We start from the raw sequence: 20,331 nt of genomic DNA on the forward strand, positions 1-20,331 counted from the left end.
CCCTTCCATAAACACAAAAGTTTCAAACCCTCCTTGAACTCTGATCCTTTCTAGAAATGGCTTCCTCAAAAAAAATATATATATATATATTTAATATATATATTTTATATTTTTATATTTTATTTTTACAGATATTTATTTTATTATATATATTATTTTCTATATATATATATATATTTTTTTATTTTTATTTTTTTCCAGAATCAGATGCCTTGTACCTGAAACATGCCTGGGAGTGGTAGGTCCTCTCCATATACTTACTGACTCAATTAGTGGCCCCCGGTGCCGCTGGTTTTCTGGTCCCAGATAAAATCAGGTATTCCATTCGTCTGTCAGTGATGTGGAGGCAGAAAGGGGAAGAAGTTTCAAGTTGCTGTGCTGGGGTCCCAAGTGCCTGGGATGCACGGCTGACCTCTACTGACAGTCTCTGCACATTCAGATCTCATTCTTTGTACTTTCTTTCCCAGGAGGGAGCGGCACCTCTCATTTCTATGTAACTGCTTTCACTGGTTGCCCCCGGAGACTAGGGATTACGGCCTCTCCCTGATGCCAAGCTTCTTTCCAGGAGGGACCAGGTCAAATGGGAGCCACCAAGTCCTGCTGGGGCTGGACCCCCATTGCCGCCCATCCACCCCGCCTCAGGGCTGAGTCAGATTCCCCAGGCTGACTCCTGCCTCCCTCCCTTGGTCCTTTCTTTCCCTCTCCCACTTGGAGAGATTCCCCCGCCCTCAGCCTTCCTTCGCGGTCTGGTATCCATCCATTGGTGTCCTCAGCACATTGGAGCCTCGGAAAGCCAGTTATGTAGAGAATTCCGGTTTCTTCCCACACTGTTTCTGGGCCCTACTCGCATCCTCAGATGTGGCTGAGCAAGCAGCTTACTGTCCCTGACAATCAGGGAAGACTTCAGAATACATAAAAGGCCTGATGATGGGGGGAGAGGGCCCATGTTCACCCAGCCCTGGCCCAGCCATTGTAACTAACATCCGATACCACCTGAGTGGTTTTCATACATTACTGTTCACCAGAATCCCCATAAAAAACTTGTTCGAACATGGATTGTCGGGCATCCACTCACTACCAGCATTTCTGATCCTGTAGGTGGTAGGGTGGGGCAAGAATTTACATTTCTAGCAAGTTCCCAGGTGATACTGATGCTGCTGGTCCAGAGTCACACTGAGAACTGAAACCCACTGTGGCTTCAATCCACGAGACAAAATTAGTTTGGGAGGAGCAAAGTTAATGCTACTAATGTTTTTTTTAAAGTTTCTCGTTACTCAAGGCAGGTGTCAGTGGGAAGAAACTCAAGTCAAATGTCACTTTTATATGTATAAACCCGTGTGGATGGCAATTGTTGCTCTAGTGAGTCAACGGCCAGATCAACACAGAATGGCAGGAGTTGATGAGAAGTATGATACAACTTTTAGGACGGTCTCTAGAGTAGCCCTTCGAGGAAGTCATACCAAGTCAGCCGGACACTAAGATAAGCACCCATCGCCTGGGCGATGTAAGGGGTTTTGTTTTTGTGGATTTCCATACATCACTCATGGCTAACGGCTCTGCACTGGGAGTGAGTGAGCATGAAACAGACACACAATTACTCAAGTTGAGAGATTCATGCAGCACCTTCCAGGAATGAGTAGATGGTGAGTCAATTAAGCGTAGCGGTAACCTCAACGTAAGCCAAAGCCCAAAGAGAAATCTTCCCACATTCATGAACTTTACTGGTTTCTCTTTGGATCACCACTTCACCGTGTTTGCATACAACCCTACTGCCTCCCAAAAACGGGGATGAGGGGACTTCCATTGGGTGCTTGTCACAGGATTCTGAGCTGTCAAGTCACAACACTAGGCATTCCATCAGCAGAGAGTATCTGGGTGTTAGGGAGAAAGTGAGAGGGAACTTTAGGACAGTCAGGGCACTTTGACATCCAGATAAATGACTCTCAAGCAAGGACAGAGGTGAGGGCTCCTCACCCCTAGTGGGCATGGGCTGCGGAAATACAGGATGTCAACACCAAGGGCCTGTGCCCCAGAGTAGGTAAAGAGGGCTCTAGAAATGACATGGAGGTGGTGAGGAAGTTCTCTAACTTAGGTGGAAGAATTTGGCTTACACTCTCTGAGCCAGTGGAAGGATGTCAAAAGCTGCAGAGCTGGAATTCTTTTTTTTTTTAAGGAGCAAGAAGGCAACCTGTTAGAATATGCGGTTCAAGGGAGTAGGAGAAATCCTTTACCTGGAACAGAAAGACACAAGAGCCATGTAGGGAGTTCAGGAACTCCTGGAAAATGGGGGGAATAGTGAAAGAGACAGGTAAGAGTGGTGGAGGCTCTCGCTCTCACAACTAGAGGAAGGTAGATGTAGAATTTAGGGGTGAAACAGGGAGTGAGCTTGAACTTGGGGCTCTCTTAACAAAGTGGAGCCAAATGGTTCTGTGGTTGCTATCGATATCCTGGAATATTCTGAAGCCTGGCTGGTTCTGTGGAAAACAAAGGCCACTTTTTATTTTGTAATAATGTCAAGCTTATGGAGAAGTTGCAAGAGTAGGACAAAGAACTTCTGAAAATGAGCCCTTGAACCCTTGCCTAGCTGGATTCAACACTTTTCCTCAGTGGCTTTATTGTTTCTTATCCATCCACATATCCAAACACACACACACACACACACACACACACACACACACATCTATACATAAATATAAAATTTTCAAAACTATCTGAAAATCGATCGCAGATATCATAGCCTTTATCTCTAAATAAATCAGTGTATTTTTTCTAAGAACAAAGACATTGCCTTACATAACCACGGTCCAAATATCAAAATCAGGAAACTTAATATTGACATAATATCGATATCATCAAAACTGTAATGTCTCATCCAGTTGTCCCAATCATGTCCTTTATAGCTAATTTTCTTCCTGGCTCAGGACCCAGGATCACTAGGTACATTTAAATGTCTCTAGTGCCCTTTAATCTGAAGGAATTGCAGTCTTTTTCTTTCTTGACCTTGACAGTTACTTCTACAATTGATTCAATTTGGGTTGCCCTGATGTTTCCTGGTGATCAGAGACGGGTGATGCTTTGCAGGCAGGAATCCCAGAGAACTGCTGTGTCCTTGTCATTGCACTGTCAGGGGGTACCAACGTCAGCTTGTCCCTACACTGGGGATGTCCACTTCCATCCCATGGTTAAATGGCATCTTCCTGATTTCTCCATTGTGAAGCTCCTATTTTTCCAAAGGCCTCATTCAAAATGTCAAAAGCAATCTAATAACAGTTAACTTTTGTTGAGTACTTACTCTGAGCCAGAAAAATGAGAAAACTAAAGCAGAGTGATTGCATCCATTTCCAAAGCTCAGGGGCGCCTGGGTGGCTCAGTGGTTGAGCTTCAGCCTTTGGCTCAGGTGTGATCCCGGGGTCCTGGGATCGAGGCCCACGTGGGGCTGCCTGCATGGAGCCTGCTTCTCCCTCTGCCTGTCTCTCTCTCTCTCTCTCTCTCTCTCTCTGTGTCTCTCATGAATAAATAAATAAAATCTTAAAAAACAAAAAAAGGAAGTCCCAGAAAGCCTTAAACCCAGGATGGACAGTAGTGTGTGGGGTCCCAGTGATGCACCTGCCTTCCCATCTTGCCTCCACCACTGGCTAGCTGTGGGGGTTCTCACTTTCTTTGGGGGGGTCTTCACTTTCTCTGATTCTGGGGGTGGGGGTGGGTGGGCAGGAAGAAATGATGCACCACTGCAGCCTCAGTCTCCATAGCTTCAGGTGTACAGGGCGCCAAGCGCAGCGTCAGGCCCAGCGGCAGCACGTGCAGCCTCTTCCCTTGTGGTCCTAGTTCTTCTGTGGGGACAGGGCCACGAGGAGGGCCCGGGAATGGGGACCCCGAGGGGGGTTTTCTCCCGTTCCTCCTCCTTGGAATCCCTTGGGCCGAAGCGCGCGCGCCTCGCCCTTGTGAGGTCACCCGCCTGCGGTCCCCGGGGGGCCCCCCCGCCCCCGCCCGAGCAGCGCGCCCCGGGAGCCCGCGCATGCGCACCTGCGCCCCGCCGCTGTTGGGCCGTTTCCATGGCTACGAAGAGCGTCGCGAACCCGGGGATCGGGCGAGGAGCAGAAGATGAAGCTCAGGAGCCTCCTGCTCCGCTATTACCCGCCAGGTACCGGCCGGGGTCCCTCCGTCCTGGCCGCGGGAGGCTCCGGGGCGGGGGGGGGGGTCCCCTGGTGAGGGATCCCTGTGCGCGGGGGCGCGGGAGGCGGGGCGCTGCTGGACACTGTTGCTCCAAGCATTCAAAGGGATTTTTTTTTTTTTAGGAAGTCTTTAAACGTTGAAGTTGCTGAGTTATAATGCTTTTCTGCTTTTCTGACTCGCTAGGAATGTGGCAGACGGAGAGGGAGGGGGGTGATGTCCCGACAGATTGGTTTCCAGAGGAGCAGACGCTGAAAGGACCACATTGCCGATTATTTTATTTTATTTTGTTTTGTTTTATTTATTTTATTTTATTTTATTTATATTATTTTATTTTATTTATTTTGTTTTTTATTTTATTTTATTCATTTATTATTTATATTATTTTTTTTATTTATTTTTTATTTTTTTATTTTATTTTTTTTTTTTTTTTTTTTTTTTTTTTTTTCTATTTTTCTTTATTTTTTTTTATTTTTTTCTTTTTTTTTTTTTTTTTTCTTTCCTTTTTATTTCTTTTCTTCTTTTTTTCTTTCTTTCTTTTCTTTTCTTTCTTTCTTCTTCCTTCTTTTTTCTTTCATTTCCTTTTTCTTTCCTTTCTTTTTTTCTTTTCTTTCTTTTTCTTTTCTTTTCTTTCTTTTCTTTCTTTTCTTTTCTTCTTTTTTCTTTCTTTTCTTTTCTTCTTTTTTCTTTCTTTTCTTTTCTTTTTTCTTTTCTTTTCTTTTCTTTCTTTCTTTTCTTTTCTTCCTTTCCTTCCTTTTCTTTTCTTCTTTTTCTTTCTTTTTTTCTTTTCTTTTCTTTTCTTTCTTTCCTTCCTTTCTTTTCTTTTCTTTCTTTCTTTCCTTCCTTTCTTTTCTTTCTTCTTTTTTCTTTCTTTCTTTTCTTTTCTTTCTTTCTTTCTTTCTTTTCTTTTCTTTTCTTTTCTTTTCTTTTCTTTTCTTTCTTCTTATTTACAAAAATAATTTAAAAGGTGTTATTTATTTATTCATGAGAGATAGAGCGAGAGGCAGAGACAAGGGCAGAGGGAGAAGCAGGCTCCATGCAGGGAGCCCGACGTGGGACTCAATCCCAGGACCCCGGGGTCATGTCCTGGGCCGAAGGCAGGCGCTCAACCGCTGAGCCACTCAGGCATCCTTGCCTTTTATTTTATTTCTTTTTTTTTCTATTTTCTTTTTTTTTTAATATAAATTTATTTTTCATTGATGTTCAATTTGCCAACATACAGAATAACACCCAGTGCTCATCCCGTCAGGTGCACCCCTCAGTGCCCGCCAACCACGTCAGGATGTGTTGAATATGAAAAGGAAAATGCGGGCAGCCCAGGTGGCTCAGCGGTTTAGCGCCGCCTTCGGCCCAGGGCCTGACCCTGGAGACCCAGGATCGAGTCCCACGTTGGGTTCCCTGTCGGGCTCCCTTCATGGAGCCTGCTTCTCCCTCTGCGTGTGTCTCTGCCTCTCTCTCTCTCTCTCTCTCTGTGTCTGTCTCTCATGAATAAATAAATACAGTAAATACAAATTCCTGAGTCCACCATCAGAGCCTCTGATTTAAAAAAAGGAAAATGCCCATGCAACAAGGCATATTCGCATTCCAGGCCACACGTATCAGTTGACCCCAGACGCATGTTTATTGAGGACCAGCCACCAGGCGCTGTGCCCTGCTTTAAGGTCACAGTCCTTGATTCCAATGAGTTAAGGAATTTCAAAATATGCCCACAGAACCCTGTAGGTTTAGAGTGGGATAAGCTGGCCTGGTTGTCTTGTTTCATAGGTGAGGGTATGGTCACCTTTGAAGAATGAGTGAAGCCCACTGGTCACCCAGTTTCGTAGGTACAGAAATAGAGGCAGGGGCGCCTGGGTGGCTCAGTGGTTGGGCATCTGCCTTTGGCTCAGGTCATGAACCCTCCCCCCTCTCCTGTGATTGAGTTCCGCATAAGGGTCCCCACAGGGAGCCTGTTTCTCCCTCTGACTATGTCTCTGCTTCTCTCTCTGTGTCTCTCATTAATAAATAAATAAAATCTTAACAAAAATAAATAGGGGCAGAACTCTTGGTTCCAATTCCGAACTCACTTTAAAAATAAGGATATAAAATTTAAAAATCTGCAAAACTTGCACAAAGCAGTAGTTGACCAAGTATTCCTGCCGGATGAGAAGTTTGGGCCTCCCTGTAAAGGTACGCCTTGCAGCAACTATCTCCAATATGAAGTTAACATTTGTAGTAAAGACACTTGTTTTATCCTTCTTAGGATTACAACTAAAATAACATGAAAAGGCTCAAGATGTGAGAGGTAGCACGTAGGAAATTGTAAATGGCTTGTTCTCTTGAAGCATTCACAACTTTACTTTGGCTGTGCTTGGTGTAGGCTGGTGCTGGTTCCCCAAAATAGATCTGATTTGCGAATGACTTGCTTTCATTCATCCCTTTGCTGTGGAGTGTAGGTTAGGAAGATGAGCTCTGGGATCACAATAACTGGCTCTCATCGTATACAGTATACAGATTTTGTAACTTGAGCAATTTGTTTCAATCCATCAAGGCTTTTCGACCATCAAGTCACATGGTGATGATGATACTCCTTTTGCTGATCTACTGACCCTTTACAGCTACTCTCTCATTTATCTCTTTCCCTTCAGAGCAAACCTCCTTGGAAGAATAGTGTCCCCATTTCTCTTCTCTCTTCTGTCTTGGACTCACTCCTACGGTGTTATCACCTTCATGGCTCCACTGAAACTGCATTCTTTTAAGATCCTCAGTGGCCTCCAAGATCACTAAACCCACTGGCCACCTCTTTGTCCTTCCTGTCCTCAGCTGACAGTAGCATTTGATGCCTTTGGCCACTCTGTCTTTTGGCTTCCAGGACACATTGTTTTTTACTTGTACTTTTTTGTTGCTCCTTCTTCATCCATCTTGTTGACTTCCCTTCCTTCTGATCTTAATGTTGGATTGCTCCAGAGCTCTGTCCTTGGACTTCTCTATCTATACTTATCAGCCAGGTGATCTCATCCATTCTCAAGGTTTAAAAACCTGAATGAGTTATCCTGAGTACCTCATGGCCTACCTGGTTGTTCTTTTGGATGTGCAATGTACATCTCATATGGGGTATCTTGTGGTCTCCCTCATCCCAGTTAATGGCAGCGCCATTCCTCCACTTGTCCCTGCCAAAACCTTGGACTCATCTTTCTCTCCCATCTTGCATACTCCACATTTGGCCCAGTAACAAATCCTGCCAGTTCCCCATTAAAATATACACAGGATTCAGGGGCTCATGGGTGGCTCAGTGGGTGAAGCATCTGCTTTCGGCTCAGGTCCTGGGATTGAGCCCTCCATCAGGCTTCCTGCTCACAGAGAACCTGCTTTTCTGTCTCTTCCCTGCTTGTGCTGTCTCTCTCTCTCTTCCTCAAATAAATAAATAAAATCTTTAAAAACTTAAAATATATACGGGACTCAACAGTTTCACCTCACAGCAATGGCTACCATGCTTTCTATTGCTAGAGTCTCCACCCTTGCCCTACTTCTGTGTATTTTCAACACAGCATCAGGATGATAGCTAGAACATAAATCTGATCATGTCACTCTTATGCTTGAGCTCTCTGATGGCTTTTCATTTCACTTAAAATAAAAGCACCATCATCTCTAAGGCATTAATCTCCACGGCACTACAGGATCTTCTTTGATTTTGCCTCTGACTTCACCCCGCTTCCCCTCTGGCAGCACTAGACGTCTTGGGGTTCCTTGGATGGGCTGGGCATGCCCCCACTCAGGGTTTCTGCACTTGCTGCTCTTTTTGGCTGCAATAATTTTCTCTGGACATCTACAGAGCCAGCATTCTCACATTTTTTGGCTCTGTCCTTAAAAGTAAGTGAAGTAAATAAAGTGAAGCCACGCTTTCTAGAATTTCCCAACTTCTCCTCAAGATATTTCATAACATCCTCCCCCGCTTTATTTTTTTCTTGGCCCTCTCTCAGTTCATTGTGCCATAATTTTACTTACTTATTTCAAATAGTCACCCCGGCTAGAATAAAAGCTTCATGAGGTCCTGGACTCAGTAAAATCTGTTTACTACCACATCTCTAGCACTTGGAATAGAGACTGGTCAATAAATAGGTGCTCACATATTTGTTGAATAAATGAATGAGTTTAATGAGATGATGTGTGTTGAGTAGAATGCCTGGAGCTCCTCCTGAAATGTGAATAGGTCAAACAGGTGGTCTATCGGTTTCACTCCAGCTCTGAAAGTCCAGGGTTCCAACGGCAATCTCACATTCAAGTAATGCTTTAGACTTACACTTGCAACTGTTGCCTTAATGATTATATTTTATAATGAAGTCATACCACTAGCATGTTAGACACTTAATTTCTGAATTCCAGTGGTTGGTGATCCATACATTATACGCAAGTTTCCAACATACTACTGAATAGCAGGTAGGTGTTAAAATAACTTTATCAAGTAGGAAAAAAATCGCTCACCACTGAATCATTCTTGTGTTATCTTCGTCCCTTCTGCAATTTTGTTTAATTTCTTAACCCCCAGATTTCAGTCCTCCTACTTTCTTTTGAGTAACATATAGGTCAGGAGCATTCCACACTGTTGGCATCCATGGAATTGTCCCTCTCACATAAAAGTAATATGGCTAATCAAACATGGGCATTCTCTTTTTATCTCATTCATTAATCCATAAGCTCTTCTCTTTGTGAAGAGTGGGTGTTGCATACGTGTTTTTCAACTGACTCAGGCATGGCAATCTTTGTCTTTTACTTCTTGTATGTAGGCTCCAAGGTTTTTGGGCCAAGAGAAGGAGTTAAATAAACGTTAATTAAACTAATTAATATTCTGAGCACTTTAAAGGTCTCTGTTGGTTGAATGTGCTCTGAGTAAGGAACACTTGTGTCTTTTTAAGCTTAGCCTTATAGTGCTTTGCAGAATGTTGGGGGTAGCAGCTTCTTAAGTGTTTTTGGGAATCATATCTACTGCACAAAAATTCACAACCGGGGCAGATGGAAAACATTAAGAAACTGTGGGAAACAATCACCACGGAACAATATGTGCTCCTAGGAGCATCTTTTTCTGTTTTGTGCCTGTACTCTTCGTTGACATGACCCAGCTTTGGGCTCATATTGCAGCTCAGTGCTCATGGGAAGGATGAACATTTAACCTTGATGCTTTGTAACAGTCAAACAGTCCAATTATAGGTTTCAGATTTTGCTCTTTTTTTTTTTTAGATCCATTTGAATCATAACCCAACTAGTTTTTGGTAGTTAACTTTTACAATTTTTATTTTATAAGAAACAAAGTAGCTGTGAATAAAGAATGGAGAATTTTGTGAATTCACTAAAATTATTTAGGGCATTTCCTTAGGATAATAGATCATGCTATGTGGGCTCTCAAGTGCTAATTCTTTTCAATTTTTCTCTGAGGTACAGATTAGGATTACATTATTTACTTATTGTTTACATCATTTATTTACTCAGCTATTTATGGAATGCCTACTTTTGTCAAAAATAAATAGTATATCTTCAGTGCTCTTATATATAATGCAAAATATTTAAAATTACAGAATAGGAAAGAAGCAGTCGTTAATGATAGTGATGCCTTAAACTGATAGAAACTTTGTATGTTATTTGAGTTTTCAAATAACCTTATTGGGATCTTGATCTTCAGGAGTTGATATGCTAATAATGTTAATCTCTATCATTTTTCTTCCTTTTTCTCCATGTTCTAATTTTTCTCTTACTTTTTTCTATTATAAAAGTAGTATTCATTTTTAATAAAATTCTGAAAAATATATAAAAGGATAGCTAAGAACATCCTCAATCCACTGAAGGTGTGATGGCTTTTTGAAGGAGCCACCTGATATGTCTGAGAATGCCTATTTCCTCAACCTTGCTAATATTTGGTATTATCAGTCTTTGCAATCTTTGCTATTCTGATGACTAAAAGTTGTATTTCTTATTGTATTTTGTATTTCTTTGTAATGGAGTTGGGAATATTTTATTTTGGTCTGTTTATTGGTCATTGTCTCTCTCTGGTAGCAAATTAACCGTTCATGCCTTTTGCCCATTTTCTTGTTAAAAATCATTTTTAGATTCTTTATGTTAAGGTCTTTAAGCTTTGTATTTATCGTTGAAATGTTTTTGCTCATTGTCATTTATCTTTAACTTTGTGGGATCTTGTCTTGTGTAGAAGCTTCAAATTAATTTTAGACAAATGCAGCAATTTTTTTCTTCTTTAGGTGTTGAGTTTCACATCATGCTTAAAAAGCCAATTACTTACACTAAGATGTAAATATGTCCTGTTATTTTCACCATTTTATATTTTGTTTTTAATATTAAAATCTCTAATCAACCTAGAATATATCTTTGTATGTTGTGTGGTAGAAATCCAATTTTATGAATTTTTCCAACTACATCATTATTTATTGTATAGTTTATTCTCTCCCTACTTGTTTAAAAAATTACTTTTAGTTTATTTTTAAACTCCCATATATAGTCAATTCTATTTTTTTTAAAAGATTTTATTTATTTACTCATGAGAGACAGAGAGAGAGAGAGAGAGAGAGAGGCAGAGACACAGGCAGAGGAAGAAGCAGGATCCATGCAGGGAACCCGATGAGGGACTCAATTCTGGGGCTCCAGAATCACGCCCTGGGCCAAAGGCAGGCACAAAACCACTGAGACACCCAGGGATCCCTAGTTAATTCTATTATGTTGATCTAATTTTGTATCAGAATCACATTTTATTGTTCTATAGTCTGTTATAATACATGGTAAATTTTCAAATTCCAAAAAATAAAGTTATTATAATTACTTTAATTCATAGATTAATTTGACCTGTTTATAATATTATGTTCTCTCATCTAGAAATGTGTCTCCATTTATCACAATTTTCTTTTCTGTTCAGTAGTATAGCTAGGTCTTGGACACTTCTTGTTAATTTTATGTGTAAGTGTTTGATGCAATTATAAATGTGATCTTTCCTTTACTTGAATCTTCTCTTGTCAATGTATCTAATTCTTTTTTTTTTTTTGATGAAAAACATGACATTGTTTTAATATCCACATTTCCTTGAATAGTACAGAGGTTGAAAACAGGTTGCTGCAAGCTTTTTAAAAATGTGCTAGTAATATTCATTATAGAAAATCTTAATAATACAAGTCTGAGGAAGAAAATTAAAGTCACCCTAAAAAAATAAAAATAAATAAAAAAATAAAAAAATAAATAAAAATAAAAATAAAGTCATCCTAATCTCGATGCCCTGTTGTACCCTCTTAATTCCCTGTTGCTGTTTTTGATACATAGATTTACAGATGTCTGCTTTATTTTGTAAATGAAGTGGATCATACTCCATGTGAACTGCTTTGTCCTGAACATATTTCCATCAGAAGACATGTGTTCTAATCCTGGTTCTGTCCTTGGCTTACTATGACCAGTCAATAAATCCCATTAGGTCTTGGTCTTCTGGCCCATGGTCTAGGGATCACACACCTGGCCTCACATACCTTTATATGACCAGCGCCCACCAGCTGTAGGGCAGAGGGAGAGAGGGACCTAGTCAGTCAACCTACCCTTGACTTTGCAGACTTCTATATCTATCTATCTATCTATCTATCTATCTATCTATCTATCTATCTATTAATTACTATAATTACTTATCCCACTTCTTTACAATTAATTATTGTAATTATACCACTTCTCCTGTGGGTAGAGCACTTCCTACTTTTTTTTTAAGCAATGTATCTAATTCTTACCTACTTCAATCTTAGCTTTTTGAATTTCATTTATTTTTTCTAAGTCCTCTTAAATTCTTCCTAGAACATGTACATATAAGTAGGTTTAAAGATTTTTACAACCTTGTAACATCCATATTTTATTGAAAAAGTTAACGTGGAACCAAAAAGTCAACTTATACTCTAAGGAAATAACTATTTAGAGCAGTTGGCTCTCCACAGATCCTTTGTTTCTTTGTAAGTTTGCTTCTTAGACTAGAGTCTGGTCTAAAGTCTTAAATATGAAAGGATCACTTCTTGGGGCAAAGAAACAAAATAAAACTATACCAAACAAGCCTTTTAGTTATGGTTGTTTGCCTGCGGTGTCCTGGTGTTCTCATCATTAAAACCATGTGGAATGATTTTTCTGTTCTAAAGTGTTATACTTCATTACACAATGGCTGCTTGGGTTTATCTACTGTCCCGAGATTGAAGCTGTGTGGTGGGGTGTGTGGCGATATGTGACACTGGGGAACAAGCTCTGTAGGAGATACAGGATGGAAGGGTAAGACCCTAGACATGTTCGAGGTACAGGCAAGATAGCCACATATCTGGAGCTCCGAGGTCTAGATGGGAGAGTTATAACTGGCAATTATTGGCATATTAATGATAATTAAAGCCATGGGTACTAGTGAACTTAGAGAAAAAAAAAAATAAAGTGAAGAAAGAATTCCTAGACCCGAACCCTAACCTAAATCAGTACTTAAAGGTGAGGACTAAGAGGAGGAATCAGTAAAGGAGAATGTAAAGTAACAAAGTAGAGAAAAAGACAGATTTCATAAAAGCCCATGGAGAATCATATTTGAAGAAGGAGGGAGTTGGCCATGGTGTCGATTATTTCTGAAAGTCTGTGTGTCATAAAGATAAGGACTGTCAGTTGCATTCAGTAGTCTGGGGACACTCATCCCTAACTAACTAACATTTAACTCATATATTCAACAAGCACTGTTTGAACAGTCCAAATTTCATGGTGGACACTAGGGATAAAGAGAAGACAGGGACCCAGGAGTACGCAGCCTAGTGAGTCAGGTGTGGCTGGGACAGAAAATGGAAAGATCGTAAACACAACAGGTTGGGGCAGGCACTACCGTGGGAGAAATGAAAGCCAGAGAGGGGGAAGGCGTAAATCCATTTGACGGTGTGGTTTGTACTTGTAGCTGGCGAAATCACAGGCTTACTGTGCATAAACCATCACGACTCATTCCAAGGATGGTCCTCCTGGGAGCATAAAGAAGCATATGACTTTCTTCTCAAAGATGTTGCAATCTCACTGGGGAGAGAAGGCATAGATGTCAAGTAATAGAAGGTGACTGTGTAGGATACGTCACAAGGGAGTATTTGATTAATCTTTAGATAATAAGCACTATTTAATGAGTTTCTAGATGCCAGGTACTTTATATACTTTATATACTTAAATATATATAATTTAAGGTCAACCAGAAAATTGAAGGTATTATCTACAAATGAGAAGACTGAGATATAAAGAGATTACTAGTATCATGAAATAAGTAGAGACTTGAGCTGGAACTCAAGCTTTTCAACTCTGCCACATTCTATCTCAATGGTCCAGTGCTTTGGAAAGTAAATACAGTGTTTTTGATGGAATTTCCTGTTTTCTCTTGATCTGAAATCTGTTATATCAAATTTGTGGTCATAGGGCAGTGAGTCTCAAATTGGAGGAGGACCCTTGGGGGTTCTTGCACCTTTTCAGTGGAGCCTCAAGGTCAAATCTGTTTTCATAATAATCACAAGATATCATCTGCTTTTTTCATGGTGTTGACATTTGCACTACTGGTACAAAAGCCCTCTGGAACCTTACTTCACATGAGGTAGTGGCAACAAACGTTCACAGCCATCATTGTATTCCTCACTGACGCAAACTCTTGATAGGAAGAAACCCCCTCAGTTTCACTTAGGAATGCCCTTGATGGAATATTATGCCTGAATGAGATAAGTCAATCAGAGAAAGACAATTATTATATGGTCTCACTCATATGTGGAATATAGGGAACAGTGCAGAGGATCATAGGGGAAGGGAGGGAAAACTGGGAAGTCATCAGAGAGGGAGAAACACTGTGAGAGACTCTTAACTCTAGGAAACAAACTGAAAGTGGCTGGAGGGGGAGGTTGGTAGGGGAATGGGGTAACTGGGTGATGGGCATTAAAGAGGGCATGTGATACAATGAGCACTGGATGTTGTATGCAACTGATAAATCATTGCACACTACATCTGAAACTAAGTATGTACTTTATATCGGCTAATTGCATTTAAATTAAAAGAAAAAAAGAAGGCCCTTGATGAAACAGTAAGACTTAGTAATGTAGTCACATACTGACCTCAGAGTATTTGCATTCCAAGTGATGAAATAGAAAATTCTCATTAAGCACTTCTGCTGCACAGTTATGTTTGAAAGTTATTTGGATGGAAACTCTTGTTGCAGTCATTCATGTGGACTGAGAGATGAACCAGCTGTTTTCCTCAAGGAATACCAGTTTTACTTGAAAGACTGAAAAAAAAACATGGGTCTCAGATTTGGATATTTGGAAGACATTTTGTTTGAAAACTAGCAAAGCGAGCCTGGAACTTTCAAGCCAGACTGTCAGCATTTCTTGCCAGTGATAAAATTTGAGCTTTCAAGCAAAAATTAGAATTTCAAAAAACTTATCTACTGCCGTGAGCTGGGCAGCTTACTGATCAGTGAAAGAGTTCTCTGATGATAGATATTAGAAGTGATATTAAAAACTATGATTTTTTGGGGGGGATATTGTATGATGACAAATGTCACCATTTAGAAGATGGGCATAACTCAGTAAACTAATGTTTTTCAGATGTCTGGTGCATGATATGTAACCATATATGAATAAAATATCCTTTAAAAGTCTGAGATATACCAATGAATTTTAATGTAACAGAGTATGAAGAATTATTTGATGTGGTTTCGGATCCTATGTTGCAACCAATCTTAATGAATCACTGCTTGTTAAGTTTTGATGTAGTATTAAAGAAGGTTATCCATGATTATCTGGAAATGCAATTATTTTATTTCTTCATTTTCCAACTGCATATTTATATGTGGCCAGATTTTTTTCCATATACTTCATTGAAACACCGTGGGAACAGCTTGAATGCAGGAGCAGAGATGAGAATCTAGCTGTCTTTAATTAAGCCAGTTATGAAAGAAATTTGCAAAAGTGTAAAATGATGATAGTTATTTCTATAAAATATGTTATTTACATTAGCATGCTATGACTTTATTATGGCTATTTTATGACAGTTTAATAAATAATTTTAAAAATTCTCAGTTTTAATACAAAAATATTACAAAAACAAAAACTCTTTTGTGTCCTCAATAATTGAAAGAGTATAAAGCAGTCCTAAGATCGAAGCTTTTGAGATCCACTGGCCCATATTTATAGAAGTAGTACGATAAAGTGGATGAGAGGTTCTGTTCAGTTTTTCCCCCATGTAAATTATCTCTGTTGTTCAGAATGAATATATTCTATTGATTTGTCTTCAAGTTCACTGATTCTTTCCTTTGTCATATCCATTCTCCTACTGAGCCTATTCAACAAGTTTTTCATTTTGCCCATTAAACTTTCCAGTTCTATAATTTCCATTCCAGTTTGCTTAAAAAACTTTTATTTTTCTGAGATTTTTCAATTTTTTCATTTGTTTCAAGTGAATTTGTAAATGGTTACTGAAGTATTTTTGACATCTCCTTTAAAATCCTTGTCAAATAATTCCAGCATCTGATTCACCTACATATTTGTTTTTGTTGGTTGTCTTTCTCTGGTTCTTGGTGTGATGGGTGATTTTTTTTTCCTGTTTATTGTGTCCTGGACATTTTGGTTCCTATGTTAGGAAGCTCTTGATCCTATCTGAATCTACTGTCACCATGTTTAGGTGTAACATAGAGGTTCTGGTCTACTTCATGGGTTTTAGTTCCAATGGCAGCTTAGTTTTTTGAGCGCTTACAATATTCTGGTCTGCTTCATTTTTCTGGTGTTGCTAAGGCTCTTGCCCAGTTCCAGTTGCTGCCACCTGCAGGATGGAAGATACTTCCCAGTATGCCTGCTCTCACTGAATGACCTTGGGGGGAGTGGAGGGACAGAGACAAGACTCTAGGCCTGGTGGGTGACACCACTGGTTAAAAGGCTGGAAGACACTGCTTCAGTGCGTGAATGTGGTGTGAGATACAGGATATCCCAGGACTTCACTACTGCCCCTTTTGCAGGTGGAGGAAGCTGCCCACCAATGGCTAGGTTGCAGGATGGAGTCTGAGTGATCCTAAGACTTTCTTGTAGCTGCCATAGACAGATTAGGTGGTCCCCTGGGGCCCCACCTGAAGGTGTCGAGGAAGTCTGGGGCTTTGTTACTGGGATGTTGCAGACACATCAGACTACTGCTAGGGCCTAGCTTTGCAGGGAGACTGGGAAAGCTCAGGGATTTCCCCTGGGGGATCAGACTGCCTAAGGAGCTCCAGTTGTGGAGCAGGGCTTAAGGCTCCAAATTAGTTCTTTGACTTCCCTTTGCCTGGTCCTTTGGCCACAGAGAGCTAGCTTTACTGTTGCTTGGGTTTTGTTGTCTATGCTTTTTGGTAGTTCCAGGCTCCAAGTTGTTCGGTTTTCTACTTTAAGGGTATATGGGAGGTAAAAAGAAACCCTAGGAACTCACCACACTGTCATTGCTCAAGTCCTGAGACCCTAGTCAGTTTACCCTCTACCAACCTTTGATTATTTTAGCATTGAATAATTTCAAGGATATTTAGCTGTATTTAGAAGGAGGACTAGGGAAAAGTGGAGTTCACACATTCTTATTTTAGTATCAGACATCACTGCATATGTTTTATGCTGAGTAATTCTAAAACTTAAAAAACAGAAATGAAAAAAATTATGGCAAATAGATTAACTTGTGACATTCATTGTCATCATAAGTGTTTTTATAACACATTTGCTTATTTTTTATAGGAATTATGTTGGAATATGAAAAGAGTGGAGAATTGAAGACCAAATCCATAGATTTGCTCAACCTCAGTCCCAGGTAAACTAGCTATGTAATGCAACCTGGGTTTTATATCCAGGTGTTTTTTTTTTTTTTATTGGAAAATGCTGACACAGAGTGATATGTAGATGAGCTGCATGAACACAGGCAATACATGGCTAAAACAACATTCTGTGCTGTGTTCTTTCCTATTTGCTTCAGTGAGTTCTGCTCCAGAGTCTTACTGGGTGAGGAGGAGATGGGAAAAGGATGGTTAGTCTGCCCCTTTTTCATCTTAAATAGACCTGTTGTTGTTTTTAATCTTTTAATTTAGGATAGTTTTAGAAAGTTGTGAAAACACGAGTTCGCACATGCCTCATGCCCTGCATCCCTTATTATTAGCATCGTAGATTCACGTGGTACATTGGTCATAATTAGTGAACTAGTATTGATATATATTATTTCTAACTAAAGACCATATCTTATTCAATTGTCCTTGTTTTTTACCTCCTGGTCTTTTTCTCTCCCAAGATACCATGTTACATTTCATTCAAGTCTTCCCAGGCTCCTCGTGGTGGTGACAGTCTCTCAGATGTCCCTTTTTTTTGATGACCTTAACATTTTTGAGGAATACTGATTATTAGAATTTTAAGAATACTACTGAATCTGTTACTTTCCTGGTAGAAAAACACTTCACAGGGCTGACTGCATTCTGTCCTCCTCATTGTCATGGGGCAGGTTAGGGAGGATCCTGTCTGTCTCTGAAGCTTGTGGGGCACCCTGAGGAAATCCTCGTGTGAAATCATGCTGCCCAGAATTCAGTCCTTTAGGAAATCCTATGCAAGACTCAAAGAAAAAAAGTCCTGTGCAAAACTTCACTTCAAGGGACAGAATCAGATTAGTGATTATTCTGCAGAAGCCCATGGGTTCAGATCAGGTAAAGATATTCTGAGTGGGAGAAAATTTTGAAAAAGAACAAAAATACCACGATATGTGTTTCAGAGTTGTTGGCCAGTGAAACAAGTTATTTTCCATTGTGACCATTCTACTTTGTCATGATTAGTAGGGAGAGGAACAGAATGACAGCAAAGGGACCCCTCTTATAACCACAATTAAACAGTAGACTGACTGCTCTCTAGCAGCCTCCTGGCTCCTCATGGTTGTGGCTACTTGAGAGGTCCCGAAACTTGTCTGAGGGTAAGGACAGGCTGTGGTTCAGAGGGTGATGGGTTTGATGTGGAGTTCACTTCTTGTTCCAGATGACTGCTCAGAGAAGGTACTCAACCGTTCATTTTTTAATTAAAGAATAAATGGTGGCAGAGATAATGGCATCAAATTTCATCCGCAACAAATCATTGTTTTACCTAGTTTTCAGGGAAGACAAGGTCTAAGATCAAGTCAAGATTGTCAGCTATTTTTGTGACTGGCACATATTACTGATTATGCCAGCATGTAGAAAGTTCCTTTGTTAGATGTTCCTTTATTTAGTTGGTAATGATGTGATTTGCACCTTCTATGTGCAAAGCTCCAGGTTAGATTTGATGAGAGGCTGTAATCCCTGCTTTAATGGATGTGTTGTCCAGTTTGAGAAACACACCTGTACAAAACAGAACATCATATGAGTGGCACAGATAAATGTTTATATGAGAGAATAACTTCCAGCTAGAGATTCAGGAAAACACAGATCTCATATTTAAAACAGTATAGATCCTTAGGATGCTGTAGTCATGCTCTGGAGTATATAAATGTCTCAAAGTAAAAAAAAAAAAAAAAGCATGGATCTTATTTTTGGTTCTGCTCCAGAATCTTGGAAGAATTCTGTGCATAGAAACATTTACATGACACGGGACATAGTAGAGTTACAGTACTGAAAAGAGCAATTAGAATACCACAGGGGTGAGATGGGTCAGATTAAACATCTGGTTAATTTGGATCTTGCTGGGAAATCTGTTTTGACCTATAAAAATTTTTGGAAACTCTTCCAAGAGGTATTATTATCTTCTTTATTCTCAGGAAGGTGTGAGTCTTTGGCCAACTGGCTGTCTCGGCATTTATCAAAGTCATTATAAACTGTCTATGACTCATTTCTTTTCTAAATATTCACCTCCTATTCTAATTGATCGTATTTCTTGAGAGCAGGTGCTGTGTCTTTGACCCTCCCAGGGCCTAGCTGTAGAAGGGACTCAGTAAATGTTAGTGGGGTGAATTGTCTTCTACCTCAGTCCCTTACACAGTCTGGAGCTCAGGAACTGTTTATTTACGAAGAGCAGAGGTGTGCTTATCAGAGTTTACATTTCTGGGAAGCAGCTGCTGAGACAGAGATAGGAGAGGTAGGTGGGTGTCAGGTTATTGAGAAGTGGCATCTGTGACAGGAAGTGAAGCAGAGTTCCGCATGAGGAGCCACTGACCACGATGATGCAGATGTGAGCCGAGTCTCTACCAGCCCACAGGGGAGCTCCCGGGTAAAGCTTGAGGGCCAGAGTCCCTCTCGGGACAAAAATGACTAGTGCACTGTGCACTTGTTCAGCCCTGGGCTGAGGGTCATCAGAGGAGGGCATGATGCCCCCAGGCTCCAATGCTGAGGTGGATTCTGAAGAAGCTGCAGCTGGAGGCTGTCAGTTAGCGAAGCACCCCCCTCCCAGAGGGGCCAGGAGTCCATTCTTGAAGGGAGGGGACAGACAGTGCATTTTTGATCCATGGTTGTCACATGTCTTGTGAAATGACCTTATTTTAGCTGTTTTGTGGTTTATAGACATTATTCTCTGTCTTGAACAATTAATATTCTGCACTAGCAAAATTGATCAGCATTGCTATAGATTATTTGAATACTGGGGGGGAAATTTGACTGTACTTTTCAGAGCAGCTTTTTTCTTTTTTGAAAACAATGTCATAGCCCATACAAAATAGTAATCAACATCATCATTCTTTGAATGGCCATTTTTGGTTAGGTCCTTTCTCTTTCCCTAAAAAAATATTTAAAACTTAACCTTTCCAAACCTCAGTTTCTTCTTCATTGAAATCATTGTGATAAAAGCCTTAAATTAGCTCTTGCTACAGGATTAAACAAGAGAATGTATGTAAGGTACAAAATATAGTCATCGCAGGAACATTCCGTACATGTTCATTAAAGAGACAAAAAAAAAAAAAACAAAACAGGAAAAAAAAATAAAGAGTTTATGTCCAGAACCAGAACCATATGCACTTGACCTTCTCAGGTGAGCAAATCAGAATCCTTGCACACCTTCCACAGAAGACTTGGCTCATGACGAGGCATTCTGAAGAACCCAAGCCACTTTCGTGCAGGCTCGACTTCTTTATTCATGTGTATCTTTTCCTTAGAAATCTCTTAATAATGCTAATGATGTTTTGACAAATTTTACAAAAATGTTTCATAACTCAATGCAGTTCTTCATGGAATGCATGTGT

The 20,331-nt window shown here is 40.2% G+C and overlaps 1 protein-coding gene across 2 annotated transcripts in view; it reads left to right on the forward strand.

Moving 5' to 3' along the window:
- Nucleotides 1-3,997: 3,997 nt before the first annotated feature.
- DAW1 (dynein assembly factor with WD repeats 1) overlaps nucleotides 3,998-20,331 on the forward strand; it is a 45,680-nt gene continuing 29,346 nt past the window's right edge. The window contains exons 1-3 of one of the 2 annotated variants that reach the window (XM_038574057.1): nucleotides 4,047-4,141; nucleotides 13,082-13,230; nucleotides 16,893-16,965. In XM_038574057.1, coding sequence (XP_038429985.1) covers nucleotides 16,898-16,965 — 68 coding nt within the window. In that variant the 5' untranslated portion in view covers nucleotides 4,047-4,141; nucleotides 13,082-13,230; nucleotides 16,893-16,897. Of the gene's footprint in view, nucleotides 4,142-13,081; nucleotides 13,231-16,892; nucleotides 16,966-20,331 lie in introns of both variants that reach the window. The other variant, XM_038574056.1, reaches the window with a different exon arrangement.

The sequence above is a fragment of the Canis lupus genome, chromosome 25 (genome assembly GCF_011100685.1).
Source record: "Canis lupus familiaris isolate Mischka breed German Shepherd chromosome 25, alternate assembly UU_Cfam_GSD_1.0, whole genome shotgun sequence".
NCBI lineage: Eukaryota > Metazoa > Chordata > Mammalia > Carnivora > Canidae > Canis > Canis lupus.